The sequence below is a fragment of the Sporothrix schenckii genome (assembly GCF_000961545.1).
Source record: "Sporothrix schenckii 1099-18 chromosome Unknown Cont38, whole genome shotgun sequence".
Taxonomy (NCBI): Eukaryota; Fungi; Ascomycota; class Sordariomycetes; order Ophiostomatales; family Ophiostomataceae; genus Sporothrix; species Sporothrix schenckii.
In genome coordinates, this window is record NW_015971139.1 from 117,842 (window position 1) to 136,376 (window position 18,535).

Consider the following 18,535-nt stretch of genomic DNA (forward strand, 5'->3'; position numbering starts at 1 on the left):
CGTCCTAGACCAGAACGCCACCGAAGCAAACACTATAGGGGCGAATCGAAAATACAAAAGCAAGAGGTGAAGATAATGTGTGCTACACGTGTGCCTGGGCCCCAGTTTACTGGTGTCGCTGTCCTTGCGGGCATATCCGCTGTGGGTGATCTAGTTGATGCGAATTTTGAGTTCTGGTTATTGCAAGTGCTTTAGTTGATTGTATCTCTTTCTATTTTTTGTTTTATATGCCTTTGCAATATGTGGTTTTTTGCTTGCCATTCTTGCTGTTTGCTTTTCAGACTGGCACCCGTCACTCAACACGTGACTGCGTTCGTCGTACTGGAAAGAACAAAACTTCACATACCCTTCTGCTGTTTAGCAGACAGCGACAAGCCTTGCGCAGCACATCCGCAGAGTCACTCGCTTTCAAGGCATGCTGCATACATGACACGTGCGGAAAAGAGCATGCCGTCTTGGATATCCCCGATGCTCCTTTTCATTTTCTATTATTGGAAAGCAAACTCAATAAAGGAAGAATATTCGGCAACCCAACGAGCATTGGATGGTTAGATGCTCGTATGTTGATGCTTGTCTTGTGTTCATGAGCAGCGACGACTTTCACAATATGTGCGTGACCGTCGACTCTTTTTGCTGTTTTTTCAATCATCGTGAAGTAAATGAAACGCTTTCCTATCCATTTGTCTCCAAAGACATTCTCAGATGCAGCTTGTGCAGCCATCCGTTCCTTCCGGTCGTTCTTTGTCTGTCATTATTTAGCCGGAGCGTCAGTGCTGTGTCAAACCCTCAGAACTAACGATGTCGATGCGACAGATGATCGACACTTTTCCCACTTGAAGAATGCAAAAGAGGCGGGTTCAAGGTCTTCATCGTCGCCCAGAGCTCCGAATTCAAAATGGCATTGAGCTTGTCGGGTCGCGGCATAAGCTTCAAATGGACCGCTTCTCGATACGACCTCCGGCTTTGTTTAGTATAGCTTTTTTATCATTACAGCACGACTTACGATTGAAGTGTGGGACGTAACAAAAGCAAGTGCCAAGAAAACCAACACGTGTCTGCAAGGCTGCGAATGCATCGTCTAATGTTTTGATATTTGTTTATACGCATTGAATGTAGTTGTATTCGTTATTATGTATTCAAGCAAACACTGCCTGTGGTCGTTCTCTTATTTGTAAAACATAATGTCTAGATACTCTACATTAAAAAAAAATTAACTAAAGACAATAAGAATAAGAATTAAACCATGTGAGTTATCTCAAAGGAAACAACCCTGATTAAATAAGACAAAATTTATATGCATTATATCTGCTCTTTGATACCATGACACAGGTCTGTTCCCAATCCGCTTACACTTCACTTGCAGACAACGCCCTAGTCCTAGACAGCCACCCTGTGCTTTGCATCCCAGTTGCTTTCGCTGGTACTTCTGATGGCAACCAGTATGAAACTCCACCTATATCAAACATGGCGTCCTCCCTTTGTGATGCACCCTCCTCCTCACCCCGTCCGCCGCTGTGGACCATCAACTGGGCATATCCTGTCTCCATTTTTTGAACATCTCATCTGGCCTGCAAGGGCCCTGGTCTTGTCGGCTCGGCTCCCGAGCTTATCTATGTTACGGGCAATCATCTTCTCTATTAATATCTTCCTGATGGAACGGAAAGCAGAGCATCCATCCCCATTTATGTGGGAACATGCAAGGACATGCCAAAACTGCCAATGCTGACAATGTTTCCGACAAATGTCCTTCAATTTACGAGAAAGACATGGTGTTTTTGCAGATACAAGTGGAATAACCTGTCACGACATCGCAACAAAAACACACCCTATGAAGGTGCGTTTGGACAATGGAAACAGAGAAACATGCTGAAAGTTCCGATGTACCGAAATGTGGTCGAGCTGGCGGCATTCCAATAAAGTTTGCCATTTTGCACAACAGTCCCTTGCCATGCTTCTGCAGCTGTCCGTCGTTAAGTCGAGACCGAGAACGCACAAAAGTACGGAGTGCACCGCCATGCGAAAGGAAATAGCCTGCCTCTTACGATGTATTGTTAGGACTCTATCGGCCCTCCGATGCAATATGATGTTGCTTGTTCTCTTTCTGCGTTCCCATCGCTCCTTCCCCTGTTTGTCTCCTACCTGGCTGACTGCTACTTTGTGTTAATTGCCTCCTAAGCACCACCTAAGCACCTCCTACTATCGCGCCATGCTTAGGCAATAACACTCCTCACTATCCTGACGCGAAAGCTGATTTACACATTCGCTTGATTCGTATTCCACCCAAGAGCTTCTGCGCCGGCTTGCACACAGTCCGCGCGCCCGAAACTGCGCTGAAACCGTTCCGAGTCACAAAAAGTGGATAAGGGAAGGTGCTACCCGTGCCCTCCTTGTTTTGAAGCACCCCCGCATCGAAGCTTCTTTTTCTGAAGCGTGCTTGCCCTACGGAGTACGGCACACACGGACAACCCAAATGAAATTAGAAAGGGAAGGAACCAGAAACCTTCTTTTAGGCAGGTACGACAGCTAGCTACAGCGTAAATTCGTCGTCCGAGCCCCGTTTCTACACGTTCTTTCGTCCCAAAGCGCAGTTGCACCTATCTTACATAGGGTAGGAACGGAAGGGGGAAGGGGTTTTCAGTGTTTCGTGTTTCACTGGCTTCTGATTGGCCCACTGCCACGTCCTGACCTCACTTACACGAACAACCTCACAGCCACGAGCCTCAACAAGAACGCCAACGACGGCATCGCCAACGTAGTTTCTCGGCGTCGTTTCGCCTCTTCGTAGATATGTCCACTGCAGGGATCTGTCGCCTGCCCGTCCTGCCATCTCAAATCTGGTCTCAATCGGACTCGACTCTGTGCTCTTCATCCTCCTCTTGGCAACCAAATCTGGTCTCAATCGGACTCGACTCTGTGCCCTTCATCCTCCTCTTGGCAACCCTGGAACACTTTCTCGGGAGCGCCCTCTTCCATTCTTCCCTGCCTGCTGCCTCTGGCCCCCATGCATTGCGCAACCTGGCTCCCCAGCCCGCAAGCCACCTGTTCCGAGCCATCATTACCAGAGCGCTGTACCTTTTACGTGTTGCGCGGACACAATACAGAGGACTGCCTTCTGCCAGCAGAAGCAGACCCGCCTTTTGTTTATCCATCTCCGTACCATCTTTGCGCCAGTCTGTCAACTGTCGCAAAACAGGCCTGTGCCAAGCAGTGGGAAGCCGTTTCTCGGATCGAGGAGCAGCCGCTTGCACCATATTCACTGTTGGCTGCCATCGTCTCTTGTTCTCTCGTCTCCCCTTGACCCCTGTCCCTCGTTTGCTGCCTTTGCATGGTCATATTGTACCTCCCCCGTACCGGTTGGACCTCAGTACCCCTTTCCGGTCTTGGCTTTTTTGGGTTTGTAAGTCTCCACGTAGGGGAGAGACCTTTCTTGTTCCACTCTCTGAGCCATATCTTGTTCCCTTCTTTCCTCTCTATTCCCTTTTCTCTTTTCTTTCTCCCCTTTCCCTCTTTTTTTTCTTTCTTTTCCTGTTACTCTCCTTCCTTTTCTCATCTCACGACATTCTGTGTTTTCCGATCATCGTCCTTCTTTTCCTCCCCTCACTTTCCCTTCCTTTATAGAACCCCAAAGCGCTGGTCGGCTTTCCTGGGCATCGTTTTGTTTATTCACTCTTTTACAACCACAGTCTTTATTCGCCGCGTTTTTTAAAATTACCTTTTTAATACTTTTCAGAGTGTGCACCCCGGAGGGCAGCATCTTTGCAACAAAATCAGGCTGGTCTTGCTTTCTACGATTCACGACATAAAAATCCAATAAACCCCGAAACTCAACACGACATCGACAACAAACCCTCATAATGCCTTCCTTCATCAAGACAGCAGGCCTCGTGGCCGGCCTCGTCACCGTCGCATCCGCATTACCATCGGTTCCCCGGCTCAGCGCCTCGCAAGTGAAGATGTACGAGTACAGCAAGCGCCAAAACGCCGCAGCAGCCGCCGCTGGCCTCACGGATGTTGACATTCTGCAATTGTGAGCCTTCCACTCGCCTTTTTTTTTATATAAAAATGTATTTGGTCTCCCCTAACAGCACAAGTGCCCTCACGCTCGAATGGCTCGAGGGTACCTTTTACCAGCAGGGCTTCGCCAAGTTCCCGGCCTCTGACTTCACCGCCCTCGGCCTGACACAACAGCAAGTCAATGATCTGATCGGCATCGGCTCCAGCGAACAGGCTCACATTTCCCTGCTGCAGTCCGCCATCGCCCAGGCAGGCGTCAAGCCCGTCGAGCCCTGCACCTACAACTTTGGCTTCACAGACGCCAAGTCCATGGTCGCCACCGCCGGTGTTCTCGAGAACGTCGGCGTCTCCGCCTACTTGGGCGGCGGCCCACTGATTTCCGACGGCTCCATTCTCTCGACCGCCGCTTCCATCTTGACCGTCGAGGCCCGTCACCAGACCTTTGTCCGCGTTGCCAGCGCCGCCGCCGCCGCCCCGGGTGCCTTTGACACCGCCCTGTCGCCCAAGCAGGTCTTCTCGCTCGCCGCGCCCTTCATCACCTCCTGCCCCGAGGGCTCCAACCTGATCCTGACCGCCTTTCCCGCCCTCACCATGGCCGCCGGCCAGACCGCCGTCGCCGCCATTGGCCAGACCATCCAGCTCCAGTCCAATGCCTCGTCCACGGCGCAGTTCTGTTCCTTTACCAACGGCAACATTGCGGGCGGCACCGCCTTTTCGGCCTTTTCGCCCGAAACGGGCTGCACCATCCCGGGCCAGGGCGAGTTGGCAGGCATTGCATACGTCAACCTGGTGACCCAGGCGCCGCTAACGGGTGTCATTACGGACGACATTATCGTTGCTGGCCCCATGGTTCTGCAGATCTCGTAGAGCTCAGGAGGAAAGGGGGAGTGGGGGATACAAGAAGAATGGTGAAGCGGATGATTAAAAAAAGGGGTGGGAACGGGACACCACTTCTTGGGTACACTCTTCTTTTTTGTTTTCTGTTTCACCGTCGTATTATCCCCCCCCCCTCTCAAGTTCGCACTCCGATTCTCTTTCGCTTTTCCAGGTACTTTAGACGAAAATGAGGATCAATCGATCTTTTGGGGACATTTTTTATCATGTGTTGCTTCCTTCTTATTATATCTTTATTTGTAGCCTTTCTATTGTTTTCTTCTTCTCTATTTCTCTTATCTTCTCTTTTCTACAGTATTACTGCTCCTTAGTATACTTACAATTACAATTACCCCTTTTGTTTACACTCTTTCGCATACAAACAAAGCTTGTAAAAATTAGGAGGCAAAAAGGAGTTGACTTGGAGACAATACGATAAAAACAAATATATTGATTGCTCTACACTTTGCAATGCCAAATGAATAGAACCTGCCTGACCAAAACGCCAAACTGATGCCATTTGTGTGCCCATCGTTGCCCATCGTTGCCCATCGCTGCCCGTCGTGACTCGTTACCTAGCACACCCTTTCCTTACTACCGCCGAAGCCGTCGCCCTCCGTGCGGCTCAAAAAACAGAGGCGACCGTATCAAACCCAACGCCCGCTGTGCCCGCGACATGCTCCGGCGTTTCTAGCTGCCTGCATATGCATGAATGCCCACGTCACCGGCCGTTGTATCTCCCTGCCCTCCCTCCCGCCGCTGTCTCTCTAATTCTGCCTTGGCATCCCGTACCAACGTCTTGGCCTCTTCCACTTCGACGCCGTCGAGGCACAGCTCCGACGCCAGCATGATCGCCGTCTCGTACTCTTCAGATTGCAGGGCCGCCCGCGCGAGCCATAGACGTGCCTTGCTTGTAGCTGGTGTGACGCCTGTGCCCTCGTTACCGTTGCCTCCACCACCGCTTCCCCCGCCGCCGCCGTTGTCGTCGTAGTCGTCGTCATCGGGTGCCGCGCCGGACCCACCCATGGACTCCCGGTGCAGAGCCACCGAGTCGCTCAGGTTCGTGTTACCACCGCCGCCGCCGCCCGCAAAATCCTGCTCGCCCTCCTCCTGCGCCATGCAGAGCTCCATGTACGACTTGGCCTCTTCGTGGTCGTCGAGGTGATCATACATAAAGGCGATTTGCAGCAAGATTTCCGGGTCCATGTAGCCAGGCGCCGCACCTCGTCCACCATTGCCGCCAGGGCCGCCCGCTGATTCGTAGTTGGCATCGGCCAGGAGGGCGCGTTTGAGCGCCTTGATGCCGTCGCGCGGCCGGCCAATCTTTTGCAGACACGAACCAACCGCCATCCACATCTTGCCATCCCACGGCCGCAGGCCCGCGGCCTTTTTGTAGTAGAACAGCGCGTACGTATGCTGCTCGAGCACCTCGTACGTCTGTCCCAGGCCGTACCACGCACGGTAATCGCGCCTGTTGACGTCCACCGCCCGCCGGTACGACTCAATGGCCGCGTGCGTGTTCTTGAGCTCAACGTACTCGTGGCCCATAAGCGTCCATGCCGACAGACACGACCGGTCGAGTACAAGCGCCCGCCGGAAGTACTGCACAGCCTTCTCATGTGCCGACATGAGCGAGTAGTAGTTGCCAATCACCACGCACGTTTCCGCCCGAAACTTATCCAGACTCTGGCAAAGGTGCGCCAAAAAAGCCAGCTTGGGCCGCATGTTGAGAACATACAGTATGTTGGAGTAGTGGTCCAGCGAGTCGAGTCGGTGCGGATGCTGTGCCAGGAGTGTGCTGAAGTGCTGCTCGGCAGCCATCAGGTCTTTGCTGTGGTAGGCTAGCAGCGCATTGCATGTGAGCAAAAACGACGAGTTGGGGAAGATGGACAGCAGCTGTTCGACCGATGCCGCCAGGTTGTGGCCCTGCTGGTATAGCTCGAGCGAGGCGTGCAGGTGGAAAATGAACGACACAATGTTTTGTGGTAGTCGCGGCGCAATCTTGTTGAGCTCGTCCACGCGTGACAGGAGCATCGTCATCTCCTGCCAGCAGCCCCAGTTCATCGGAAAACGGTGCACGCTGCGGATGAACCACTCCATGGCCTCCTTCTCGTTCTTCTCCTTGGCCAACACCATGCCGTACAGGTACTCGAGCCAGCCCTGGCTGACGACTCGCTCCTCGTCCTCGTCCATCCCCACCATGTTCTGGTCGAACCACGTCTGCAGGTACGCACTAATTACCTGCAGCTGGCGGTTGACCACGTCGCCCGTGTCCTGCGGGCCCATGACCATCTCCACGTCCTCGTCCTTTTTCTTTTCGCCTGCAATCATCTTGGCGTACAGCGCGAGGAACAGGCTCTTTTGGCTGAGCTCCGGCAGGCTACCTACGTCCACGGGCACTGCGTCTTCAAACGGAGCCCACATTGGTGCGTCGGCGTCGTGCGATTGGCCGCCGCGACCGCCGCCGCCACCTTTGTCTGTGAAGCTCCCGGACTGGTCCAGCTTTCCGCTGCCCCGGCCACCTGCCGCCGTAGAAGCAGGTGCCGGGCTGTCCCCAAAGAGGTCCGGGTGGTTCTGGCGGTATGACGATAGCACACCCGCCATCAGTGAGTCCGGCAAGAACACAGCGGCACACCGGTCGTACTCGCGACAGTCGAAGAACGATTTGGCCAGCAGGTATTTGTTAATCTCGGCGGCCTCGAGTCGCGCTTCCGCGGGGTCGACATTTTGTGTGACGAGCAGTGGTGGAGGAGTCGCCGACGGAGGAAGGTTGATGTTCGTGTTGTCGACGGCCGATTCAGGGATGGACGTCAAGAGTTCGGCAGCCCTAGATTGTTAGTCGTTTGATACGAAAGATGCAAGGTAGGCAAGATGAAATGTAAGTACCATTTAGCCGATTGATATAGACAGCGCTCAGAGCATTTGACGACGGCATCCTGCAGTGCAGACCTCAGCTGCAGCGTCTCCTGCTTGTTGAGGGCCATTGGTGCTCACACCGGACCCGGTGTCAAGGACTTTGAAGTCAAAATAACAGTATGCCGGGTAGAGTCGAGCCTTGGTAGCTGACGAATTCTTCGTTCGGTCGCTACTTTTGTCTTCTTCCCAATGGCCGATGGTGGTGGACACACACTGTGATCAGATGGGTATGTTGTCAGGCGATCTTGCAGTCGCGTGGGCACTAGCTGGCCGTCTTGTTGTATGCGACAATGAGTTAACGCAAAAACTGGAGCTGATTATTCGATAATCTTCAAGAATTTGGACCTCGTCGCATTTGTTGTGTTCGTGATGCCGTAGCCTCCCTTGTTATCGGTTGCTCTTTCCTCTTTCGCAAGCGCGTCGACCGTGTCGAACTGTTGCAGGAAGCTACGACGGGACCCACCACCACGAGCGCCTATTATGCCGTTCTTTCCCCCATCTCGCCCCGCTTGTCAAATGGTCACACCGCCTTTGTACCTTGCCCCTGGCCAAGCAGGTGCAACCCCACCGCCACCACGGCCAATCCTGCCAATCCTGCCAACAGCTGGGACCCTTAATTAGCCATCCTTGTGCACAGAATAACTCACCTCCTTTGCTCCGAATTCGACTTGAAGAATAGCAACAGTCCTCGCGTTCTCGCCGCCACCGGTACCGACAACGTTGTTTATTAAGGGCGACACCTTGACTCGTTTGACCTCTTGTCCAGATCTTCCAGCCCACCAACTTTCTACACAACGATACCCCACACAATCATTACAATGGCGCAAAGAACGACACTGAAGGAGTTTGAGGCGATCTTCCCCAAGCTCGAGGCCACCCTCCTGGCCCACGCTCAGAAGTACAACCTACCCGCCGAGCACCTCGCCTGGTACAAGAAGAGTCTCGAGATCAATGCCGTTGGCGGCAAGTGCAACCGCGGCATGTCCGTGCCCGACTCGGTGTCGATTCTGCTCGGGCGAGCCCTGACTGAGGAGGAGTACTTCAAGGCTGCCACGCTTGGCTGGATGACCGAGCTGCTGCAGGCCTTCTTCCTCGTGTCCGACGACATCATGGACAGCAGCATCACGCGCCGTGGAAAGCCTTGCTGGTACCGCCACGAGGGTGTCGGCATGATTGCTATCAACGACGCGTTCATGCTCGAGTCGGCCATCTACACGCTGCTCAAGGAGCACTTCAAGTCGCACCCGGCCTACGTCGACCTGCTCGAGCTGTTCCACGAAGTCACCTACCAGACGGAGATTGGCCAGCTGGCCGACCTGCTGACCGCGCCGGAGGACAAGGTCAACCTAGACAACTTCAGCATGGACAAGTACCGCTTTATTGTCATCTACAAGACGGCGTACTACTCCTTCTACCTGCCCGTGGCCCTGGCGCTGCACATGCTCGAGCTCGGCACGCCCGAGAACCTCAAGACGGCCGAGTCCATCCTAATCCCCATGGGCGAGTACTTCCAGATCCAGGACGACTACCTCGACAATTTCGGCCTGCCCGAGCACATTGGCAAGATCGGCACGGACATCATGGACAACAAGTGCTCGTGGCTCGTGAACCAGGCGCTGCAGCTGGCCACGCCTGAACAGCGCGCCGTGCTCGAGCAGCACTACGGCCGCAAGGACAAGAACAGCGAGGCTGCCGTCAAGGTACTGTTCAACGAGCTCAAGCTGGAGCAGCGCTACCTGGACTACGAGGAGAAGGTGGTGGGCGAGCTGCGCACGCAGATTGGCGGCATCGACGAGTCCAAGGGCCTGAAGAAGGCCGTCTTCGAGACGTTCCTGTCCAAGATCTACAAGCGCAGCAAATAAACTACCTGCGTTGGAAGGGGTGGGCGGTGCAAAGACGTCCTCCGGTGCAGATTTCTTAGAGCGGTAGCAAACAGCGCCGATCAACAAAACCCGTATGGCACATGCTTCAGGGAGCTAGGTCAAAAAAAGCAATAAACCCAAAATTAGTCATTTGTTTGCTTCAATTCATCCATTTATTTTGTTTTGTTCTCGTAACATTCGCTAAAAATATAAAGTAATGCCATCCTTGGCTGTTCGCAGCCTTATCCAAAAGTCCACAAATATAGATTGTAAATGTCAAACAAATACGATCGAGTTAAGTCGTCTCGATAGGTCGTATTATTTTACTAGTTTCGAGTTAGCGCAGCGCTGCGATCGCGACTGGTCGGTGCCGACGCGGCGCCTTCTTGCAACGGCACTCCACCAGGAATAAGCGACAGCAATGGGACCGGCGGTGCATTGCTTCCAGTACCGCCATGTCCACCGCCACGAGTCGCACGGCTGCCATGTTGCGCCAAGCTGCGGCTCCGCGAAAATCCAGCAGCGACAGCAACTGATGAGGTAGTCATGGTCTGTGACCGACTCGCAGGGTTGTTGCCTGACATGCTGCTATGGTACTTGGACTGTGTCTGGTGAGGCTGGTCCCGGCGAAGCAGATTTGCGTTGGATGGTGGCGGCACGGCACCACCGACAACTTGCTGGCTGACACGTATGGTATCAGTCATCCGCGTTTTACTGTCTGTGGCCAGGTCAACAAGGTGGGCGGTGCCCACAGGTGCACGCACGCCGTGACCTTTGCCCTCCTTGGACCATTGTGGTGCCTCCTTGAACTTAGGTGTCAGATCAATCAGAGGGGCCGGCATGTTTGGTGGCACAGGCGGCGCGGATGGCTGTTGGGACGCGGCAGCAGTGCTTGCCATGGTACGACGAACGGACCGGCTGCGGCTCATGGAGGCATCACGTTCGAGCCTCTGTTGCTGCTGTTGCTGCTGGAGAAGCTGCGGGAACTGAAGTCCCAGTGGAATGTCTTCGGTCGACTGCGGCCGCGACGAAGACGGGGTGCCTTCGCGAATGGAGTTGGTCCGCTGTTGAGCTGTATGTTCGCTTGCGGACGGGAACCACGGGGCCTCGTTATCAACAGCCGCACTCAGACCCTTAAACGAGCCATTAGACGATTGGTGGTGATGACGCTCGCGGTCGCGAACACTAGAAGCCTGAGTAGCTGACGAGTCAGCTCTACGGCGCGTGTCATGACTATTGCCGAGTAGACCACCCGGTGTGAATATGCTAGGGTCGTCCTTTGTCCGAAGAGAGCGTGTCCTAGGGTCAGGTGTAGCTGCAGCAGCGGGAGGCTCTGAGCGGTCAAGATCAAGGGTCGGGTCAAAGTCGCCAATGCCGCCAAACAGTGAGCCGACAGTCGAGAACCGAGCATGGCTATCGATCGGTGCAGCGTTGCTTGCCGATCTGCGGCTCAGGGATCGCTGCAGCGTGTTCTTCCGTAAAGTAGCGGATGAGGACGGTGGCATTTGAGCAGCAGCTTGACCGGTGGAGCGTTGCTGCTGCTCATCTTCTTGCTTCTTCTTTTTGGAAGCGGCGTTGCGATCAGGTAGTGATAGGTGGCGGTTGACCAGATACCAGCTGCGCCACCCAAACACACGGTCGTAAAACATGCGGGCTTGCACGGCATCGTCGGTCGAGAAAAAGTGGACGTAGTTGTCCGTGTTGAGGAACACCGTCGTGCGCTGCTGGCTCTTGACGGCAAAGCAGTAGGTCTTGGGAGGCCGTAGATTCTTACGCATCTGTGCCTCGGTCGGAGTGTAGATGTCGTAGTCGCTAAGATGGCAGAGGTTTTGGAAGTCGCTGTTGTTGTTGTTGCTGTTGCCCGAGCGGTTGCTGGTCTCGCTGGCCAAAAAGGCAAGCCGGCTCTCGTCGGCCTTTTTCGACGCCACCATCTGCCCCGTCTCTTCGACAAGCGTGATGAAGCGCTTGTTCCAGCGGCCTGGCTTCTGGGAATGGTACATGCTCATAAACACAAAACCTGGCGGTCGAGACGAACGGCTCCGCGAAACAGAAGAAAGTTCGAGGTCGCTAGTGTGGCCATTGCGGCCAACACTGTTGCTGCTGGTGATTGCTCCAATGTCCTCATGGTGCGAGCTGCTCTTTGAAAAGAGACCCTTCTTTTCCTTGGGCGATTGCCCGCCGGCGGATGCCGCCATCGCAGCACCGCTCGCTTCTGACAGCATCACAACAAACGCGTTGTCGTTGTCAGTATCCCACGAACCCATAATATCTTTGATGCGCTCGTACCGCCGCAAGCGCCGTTCAAGGCCGAGGCGCGTGTAGCTTTCAACCAGTGCACAGCCGTTCAAATTGATTGCACGGGGCAGGAGCTCCGTCGCAACGTCAAGAGCGTCGCCCACGGTCGATTCTGGTGTGATGGGCACGTTGACAGAGAACTGCCGGCAACGGACAATGATGTGCTGCCCGTGTTAGCTGTCGCTCATCACAGAAAAATCAGAAGAACGGACAGAACTACTTACCTTATTCGCTCCACTTCCAGGGGCGGAGGACGGTGCATCCATTTGCTGCGGGACCGCAGTGGGTGATGCGGATGTCGCAGTGGTGGCGGTGCTGGAGTGAGGAGGAGGCTCGGAGCCGCTATGGTCGCGCCCGCTGCTGTAGGTTGTTGTCGGGCGCGAGGAAGATGCCCCATTGGGACCTTCGGGTGAGTAAGGCAGCGGTTCGTTGGACGTGGTAAACGTCGTGGCGGTAGGCGTCGCAGGTGCAGCAGAAGAGATCCCACGTCGACGGGTCAAGAAGGAGAGCTTGTCCCGCGAAGGGCTTTTGGGCGGCAGGTTGGAGGCGGCGGACTGGTGGTTTTCCAGCTCGCGCTCGAGACGTTCCAGGTCCTTTCTCTTTTGTTCAGCCAGCAAGCGCTCGGCCTCTGCTTCGCGTCGTGCAACCTCGTCCACCTCCAAAGTCACGCCGTCGGCGAGCAGCACCTCGTGTTGGTCAGCGCCAGAGAGCATGCCGCGGGCCCTTGCTGACGGCAGTGGCACAAGGGTAGGCACAGCTGCAGATGCAGACATGGGCTCAGGTGCTGCAGGCACCGGTGCAGGTAAAGAGGTGTCCAGACGAGATGGGCGCTGCTGGGTAGTGCGGTATCGTGAGCGTTCTCCAGGGGATGCTGAAGGGGCAACAGACATCGTAGCTGTGCTCCCCGGCGACTGTTGTTGTTGCTGAGACGGTGGTGGCTCTAGTGGCGCATGTCCCACAGCGTCAGCCTTGTTCATGCCACCGTTCACACCGGCTTCACCATTCCCGTTTGTCAGGGTCGGAATTGGCAGCCGTTGCGCGTCATTGCTGTGAGAGACGGAGACGACGCTGGAGTTTGTCGTTGTTGTCGGTTCGACGAATCTGCGCGACTCGGGCACATTTTTGCCCCGGATAGCCCGATACCGTGACGGCTTCAGCGGCGGCGCAGGTTCTGTGGCCGCCGACATGGTAAAAGGACGGCACAGGACCCGTGGTGAGACGAGGCAAAGAGAGCGCCGAGGAGAACGAAAGAAAGAAAACACGGAGAAAAGCAGTCAGGGAGGAATGTGGCAAGGGCAGAAACAGCGAGCTTGCATCACAGGGCAGGCGCATACGAAAGTTGCGGACAAAGGGAAGGAACGTTAGTCGATCGCGTGACAGAAGTTTCGGCTGCAGTCCGTCAACTTGCGCGTTTGTTGGCGTTTACTCGTGTGCTCGCGTACAGCTGATTTCAATTTTTGACCTTTTTCGTATTCAAGGTGTGTTTTTTTTCGTGTTGTCGGCTGCGTGGAACAGCGGCACTGGAATGCGATCAATGCGGAGAGACGGCGTCAGCTAGATGAAGCCCATTCTCGGTAAGAACATAGGCAGGCGAAAAGATGTAAATACGACCCGGGTGAGACGAGTGGGACTGGACGAAAGAGGCGCGCAAGACGGGAGGGCGGCGCGGCAATCCCTTGGCGGGTGAGATGAGAGAAGAGCGAGACGAGGCAGCATAGGAAAAAGAAAGCAAGGGGAGGTGTAGGACGAGAGGATACGAAATGACAATGAGATGGAAAGCGGAAAGGAAAGCCCAGCCAAGATGCATGAAGGTGAAAAAGAACTAAAGAAAATAGCAAAACGAGACGATCCTGCGCAAGGTATATTAAGACCAACCTTATTTGGGGACGAGGCATCATCGACGTTGTGGATAAAAGTCTCGGATTTTGCGTATTACGCCCTTTCCATTTTGGGGTGTTTTTCGTCTGGTCTTGGATGGTACCTGACTCTTAATTAGCTTGACCGTTTGCCCCTTCTCTAGGCTCTAGGGCAAGAACCGGTCCAGGAACGGCTGCAATTTATTTCGGACGGTCCTTTCTCACTCCGAATGGTGGACGAACATTGCTGCTCATCATATGAACGTAGCGAATGAGCAAACACGAAAAGGGAAGGAAGAAATGAGCCAAGGAAAGAAGAGCTGAAAAGTTAACAATGGCTGGCCGTACCTACTTCGTACAAGAAAGCCTTGGGCGAGGCGCCCTGTCGCGGTCAATTAGATGTACCCCGTCATAGATTCGGATGCACGCTACGAACGGGCATTCCTTGTCCTAATGTTGGGTTTCTACGCGTGTTAGTGCGTGGCTTGGAAGGCAGTGTGCCTGTCTTTTGTTGCGAAGAAGGACCTCTGCCTAGAAGGTATCTTATTACCGCCAAGCTCTTGCCTCTACACATTACGATGAGGAGAATGTTCAACTTAACAATCTTGCTTGGCAACGAATGCACAACGAGATTGGTACGGCACACAAAGGCGGTACGATGCAAAGAACAACGCACGAGGCACGGTTATCTGCATAAAGGGAAAGGAAAGGAGAGGGGTGGATAGAACCGACGAAAGACAAAAGATCATGAACTGCAGCATTCTCGCTATGAGTTTCTCGACCCGTGAGTCCTCTTTAAAAAAAAAAAAAAAAAAAAAAAAAAAAAAAAAAAGGAAATAACAGTGAAACAACCAATAGGCAGCGAACAATGGATGGAAAACAGAAGTTGATCAGAGTGTGCTCAAGTTTTACCCGTTACACTTGGCCCCAACCGAGTGGGCAAACCCCGGGCTGTTTACTCCGTATCTAGGAGCTAGCGTAGCTGGGATCTATTTGGTTGCCTTTCAGCCAGCCCATCCAGTCGCTCCAGCCCAGCGGACCAGGGGTGGGTGGCCGGCCCCAATAGAAAACTTTGAAACACGTTTTACAGAAACCATGTCGAGCTGGGTTTCCCTCAGTCAGTAAATAACCCAGCTAGCCAGGCGATCCCGTTCCCCAAAACAGAACTGAGGACTTCGGCGCATGCCGTGCTCAAAGCAACCTTCCTTCGTCTTGATACTCCAACGTCCGTTCGTTCTCACGCCACCGTCGACAACTTAATGCCGGAATGCCTTCAACTCGCGGCGCCACCAGTCCTTGAAGTTCTGTGTATGCACCGGGATGCCCAGGTCTTGCAACGCCTTGGTGCTGAGGTGGCAGTCGTACGGCCGCTGCACGCCGCCTGGCACATTGCCGCCAGTCGGGTCGGCCTCAAGTCGGTCGAGACCAACGCCAAGGACCTCAGCAAGCAGCTGGCAGATCTCGTACTTGGTGTAGCGATCCTCGCTCGAAAATTGGAGGACAGGGGGGAGGGTTGTGGAAGGATCGGCGCTGCGGTACTTTTTGGCAACGTCTATCCGTATTAGCACTTCGGGTCTATCAGACACAAAGTGTGGGAATGATAATCATATCTTACCTTTAAGAACACGCGCAACGTCCTCCGTGTTGGTCGGGTAGCGGATGGACCAGTGGTCCATCTTGGCCGAGGCGTCCGGCGCTTGCACCTTATTGACGGTATCTAGCAGGGTATTGACGGCGCTCTCGGATGGCTTCTCGGCCTGGCCGTAGAGTACCGGTACTCTCAGGACTACGGCACGGCCCGTGGTGTCCTTGCTCTCGCTGTAGACGCCCAGCACAGCCTTCTCCCCGTCCAGCTTGCTCTCGCCGTACAGGTTGGGCGGCGACGGCGTCGTATCCGCTTCGTAAGGTGCCTCGCCCTTGGTGCCGGGGAAGACGTAGTCGGTCGAGATGTAGATGAGCACAATGTTGCGGGCAGCACACAGCGACGCCAGCGACTTGGACGCGTCGATGTTGAGTCGCTTCGTGCCCTGCGGGTCCTTGTCGACCTTGTCCGGGAACCGGTTGGCGGCGCAGTGGACGACCACCGAGGGCGTGACGCTCTCAAGCACAGCTTCGACGGCGCTCGCGTCCTCCAGATCGACCTTGCGGAGAGTTGTGCCGTTGGCGCGCGAGAAGGCCGTGCCGGTCACGGTCCAGCCGTCATCTCCAAAGGCGCGGACCACCTGGCGGCCGAGCAGTCCCGAGGCGCCTGTAACGAGTACGTGTTTGTCGGACATTTTAATTGAATGGAAAAAGGTTAAAATGCGGCTTATTGAATGTGTTAATTGGCTTCGTTTGGTTTTGACTCCCAATCAATGCAAATGGCAGAAGGCATTTATAAAGAGCACGCAAAGAGCTCCGCCTGGTGGGGCTAAGAGCGAACAAAACTGCGGCCGATGGCGCATTGCTCGGCAGTGGTGTGCACTAAGCGCACCTCAAACAATGGCAACTCCGGCACGACGTCATTCTCCATTGTAGCGTTCACTTTTTTTTTCGTCGCCCGAGTCGCCGTTCGGAACTTCACAGACACAATGAAAAAAGAAAACTACTTGGCTACTTGTGGGTCGATATATTGCTACAAACGTACACGCTGGATCGTTTAACCGTGGCACTCCGTACCTTGATGAATCGGATGCTGCAACTATCACATCAATGCATTAAATCGCATTTATTTTTGATATCGACGATGTTGTCCGTTATTGGTCTCCCATTTTGTTGGTTTTTGCTGGCGCCGGGTGTCCGGTTTAACAGTTTTAATCATGTGTAGCCATTTATTTGTTAAAATTTTAAAAACTACATTCAAAATCAGGAGCATAAGCATATGCATATGCATATGCAATTTACTTTTGTAAATAATAAAATAAAATAAATAAAATAAAAATAAAACTCAATATGAGGAAACGAAAGAAAAAAATTAAAACAGAAAAACTTTAATACTCTATCCTTATATGTTCTTCCACCAAAACTTTTTTCCCCTCACGTCACATGTCGCACTCGCTATTTGTGTTTGTCCGCGTTGACATGGATTCGAACGAGCTTCAATTGTATGTGTGTTGTATGGCCGTTATTCACCCTGGTAATACGCGAAGTCAGCAAGTACTGATAGTTACTTAACTTGTGGTAAAATTACGGCATGGTAAAACGTATCTTTCAGTACCGCTTAAGTGGCCCCACAGACTCGTTCAGACTCGTCTGGCTCGCGTGTCAACCCCTCATGCCGTATCCCTCCTCGCCTTCCCCGTGACTCTTGACCCCAGGAGGAAGCGCCCAGAATCCCTTGGCCTCTCTTTCATTGTCGCCTGCCGCCAGGCAAGGCATTTTCTTTCGTCCCCTTCCTTTTCCTCTTTCTAATCAGACAATTCGCATGCTACTTTCCGACTTTCCAATTTTCGATCCTTTTTTGTCTTTTATCTTTCCTGCCTGCTTTCCTTTTACGTCCTTCCTTTTTTATTCTGCTGCCTCCAACCTCTCCTCTTCTCCTCTCCCAACCGCCCGGACTCACTCGAAGTTCAAATACGGCCCCATCTCCTAACCGCCTCCGCCATCGCACTCGATTATCTCGACATCACCAGCAAAAGTCTGCCAACACTCACGACTCCCTCAATCCCGATTACCCTCTATCTACAACAACCATGAGTGGCGCCAAGCAACGGTTAATGTCTGAGCTGAATGCTCTGCAAAAAGAGAAATGGCTGAACATTGAGGTTTGTCGCTGAAAGGCCACCGACTCTTCACCGATGGGGCATCCCATCGAGCACGCGACGGATTTGCTCGCTAACGCCTAATCCACCCCTCAGGCCGATGACCTCTTCCGGTGGCGTGTCAGTCTGATGATCATCAACCCGGATAGCGTCTTCTACGGTGGCTACTTCAATGTAAGTTGGAATGCTGCGGCTGGCCAAGACGGCTGAGATACAAGCGAGAGACCCAGGTGAATTCTGCGACAAGTGCAGAATGCTAATGTGACGATGTGACTCCAGGGCGAGATCCGCTTCTCGACCGACTATCCCTACAAACCCCCCGTCTTCCGCTTCACGCCGACTATCTTCCACCCCAACGTGTATCCCGACGGCCGCCTTTGTATCTCCATCCTCCACAACCCCGGCGACGACATCATGTCCGGGGAGCAGGCCGGCGAGCGTTGGTCACCGCTCCAAGGCGTCGAGTCCGTCATGCTCTCCATCTTGCTGTTGCTGGACAACCCCGAGATCAACTCGCCCGCCAACGTCGATGCCAGCGTCTTGTACCGTGACCAGTACGCCCAGTACCGTGTGCGTGCGGCTGCGGCTGTCGAGCGGTCCAAGCGTGATATCCCCGACGGCTTCGTGATGCCCACCACCTTTGTCGAGGAGCCGCCGGCCAAGAAACAGGACAACGACGACGCCTTCTGGGCCGAGAGCGACGACGAGGAGCTGGACTTTGGCAGCGACAGCGACGAGGAGGTTGGACCGGATGACGACGATGACGATGACAGAGAAGACGAGAGTGAAGACGACCACACGGAATAAAGAGGACATTACGGCCTCGACTCTGTCCGACCTGCATCTCGTTCTCTTTTGCTCGCCACTTCCCATCCTTTTCAGCGTGGTGTTTCGGCTTTTGTGCTTCATTTCCCTTGTGTCTTCGGCTATATCTCTGCCCTCTTATTTGAAGGGACACTGTCTCATCTATCGCATAGCG

General features: G+C 53.9%; 7 protein-coding genes across 7 annotated transcripts; 3 read left to right on the top strand and 4 right to left on the bottom strand.

The window, feature by feature from the left end:
• Positions 1 to 2,840: 2,840 nt before the first annotated feature.
• On the bottom strand, positions 2,841 to 3,251 carry SPSK_06730 (uncharacterized protein; the record flags this gene model as incomplete). Its single annotated transcript, XM_016733428.1, has 1 exon — positions 2,841 to 3,251. One exon carries the CDS (start codon positions 3,249 to 3,251, stop codon positions 2,841 to 2,843), a length of 411 nt encoding a protein of 136 aa, XP_016591757.1.
• Positions 3,252 to 3,854: 603 nt separating this feature from the next.
• On the top strand, positions 3,855 to 4,881 carry SPSK_06450 (rds1p-like stress response protein; the record flags this gene model as incomplete). Its single annotated transcript, XM_016733156.1, has 2 exons — positions 3,855 to 4,027; positions 4,086 to 4,881. The coding sequence occupies 2 exons, from the start codon at positions 3,855 to 3,857 to the stop codon at positions 4,879 to 4,881; spliced, it is 969 nt and encodes a 322-aa protein (XP_016591758.1).
• Positions 4,882 to 5,577: 696 nt separating this feature from the next.
• SPSK_05998 (anaphase-promoting complex subunit 8) lies at positions 5,578 to 7,871 on the bottom strand (the record flags this gene model as incomplete). Its single annotated transcript, XM_016732706.1, has 2 exons — positions 5,578 to 7,714; positions 7,774 to 7,871. 2 exons carry the CDS (start codon positions 7,869 to 7,871, stop codon positions 5,578 to 5,580), a joined length of 2,235 nt encoding a protein of 744 aa, XP_016591759.1.
• Positions 7,872 to 8,621: 750 nt separating this feature from the next.
• SPSK_06442 (farnesyl diphosphate synthase) lies at positions 8,622 to 9,665 on the top strand (the record flags this gene model as incomplete). Its single annotated transcript, XM_016733148.1, has 1 exon — positions 8,622 to 9,665. One exon carries the CDS (start codon positions 8,622 to 8,624, stop codon positions 9,663 to 9,665), a length of 1,044 nt encoding a protein of 347 aa, XP_016591760.1.
• Positions 9,666 to 9,991: 326 nt separating this feature from the next.
• On the bottom strand, positions 9,992 to 13,147 carry SPSK_05891 (uncharacterized protein; the record flags this gene model as incomplete). Its single annotated transcript, XM_016732600.1, has 2 exons — positions 9,992 to 12,124; positions 12,185 to 13,147. 2 exons carry the CDS (start codon positions 13,145 to 13,147, stop codon positions 9,992 to 9,994), a joined length of 3,096 nt encoding a protein of 1,031 aa, XP_016591761.1.
• Positions 13,148 to 15,072: 1,925 nt separating this feature from the next.
• On the bottom strand, positions 15,073 to 16,092 carry SPSK_06451 (uncharacterized protein; the record flags this gene model as incomplete). The annotated part of the gene is made up of 2 exons (XM_016733157.1): positions 15,073 to 15,368; positions 15,432 to 16,092. 2 exons carry the CDS (start codon positions 16,090 to 16,092, stop codon positions 15,073 to 15,075), a joined length of 957 nt encoding a protein of 318 aa, XP_016591762.1.
• A 1,395-nt stretch (positions 16,093 to 17,487) lies between these two features.
• Positions 17,488 to 18,363, top strand: SPSK_06525 (ubiquitin-conjugating enzyme E2 R; the record flags this gene model as incomplete). Its single annotated transcript, XM_016733229.1, has 3 exons — positions 17,488 to 17,559; positions 17,653 to 17,730; positions 17,836 to 18,363. 3 exons carry the CDS (start codon positions 17,488 to 17,490, stop codon positions 18,361 to 18,363), a joined length of 678 nt encoding a protein of 225 aa, XP_016591763.1.
• Positions 18,364 to 18,535: the final 172 nt, after the last annotated feature.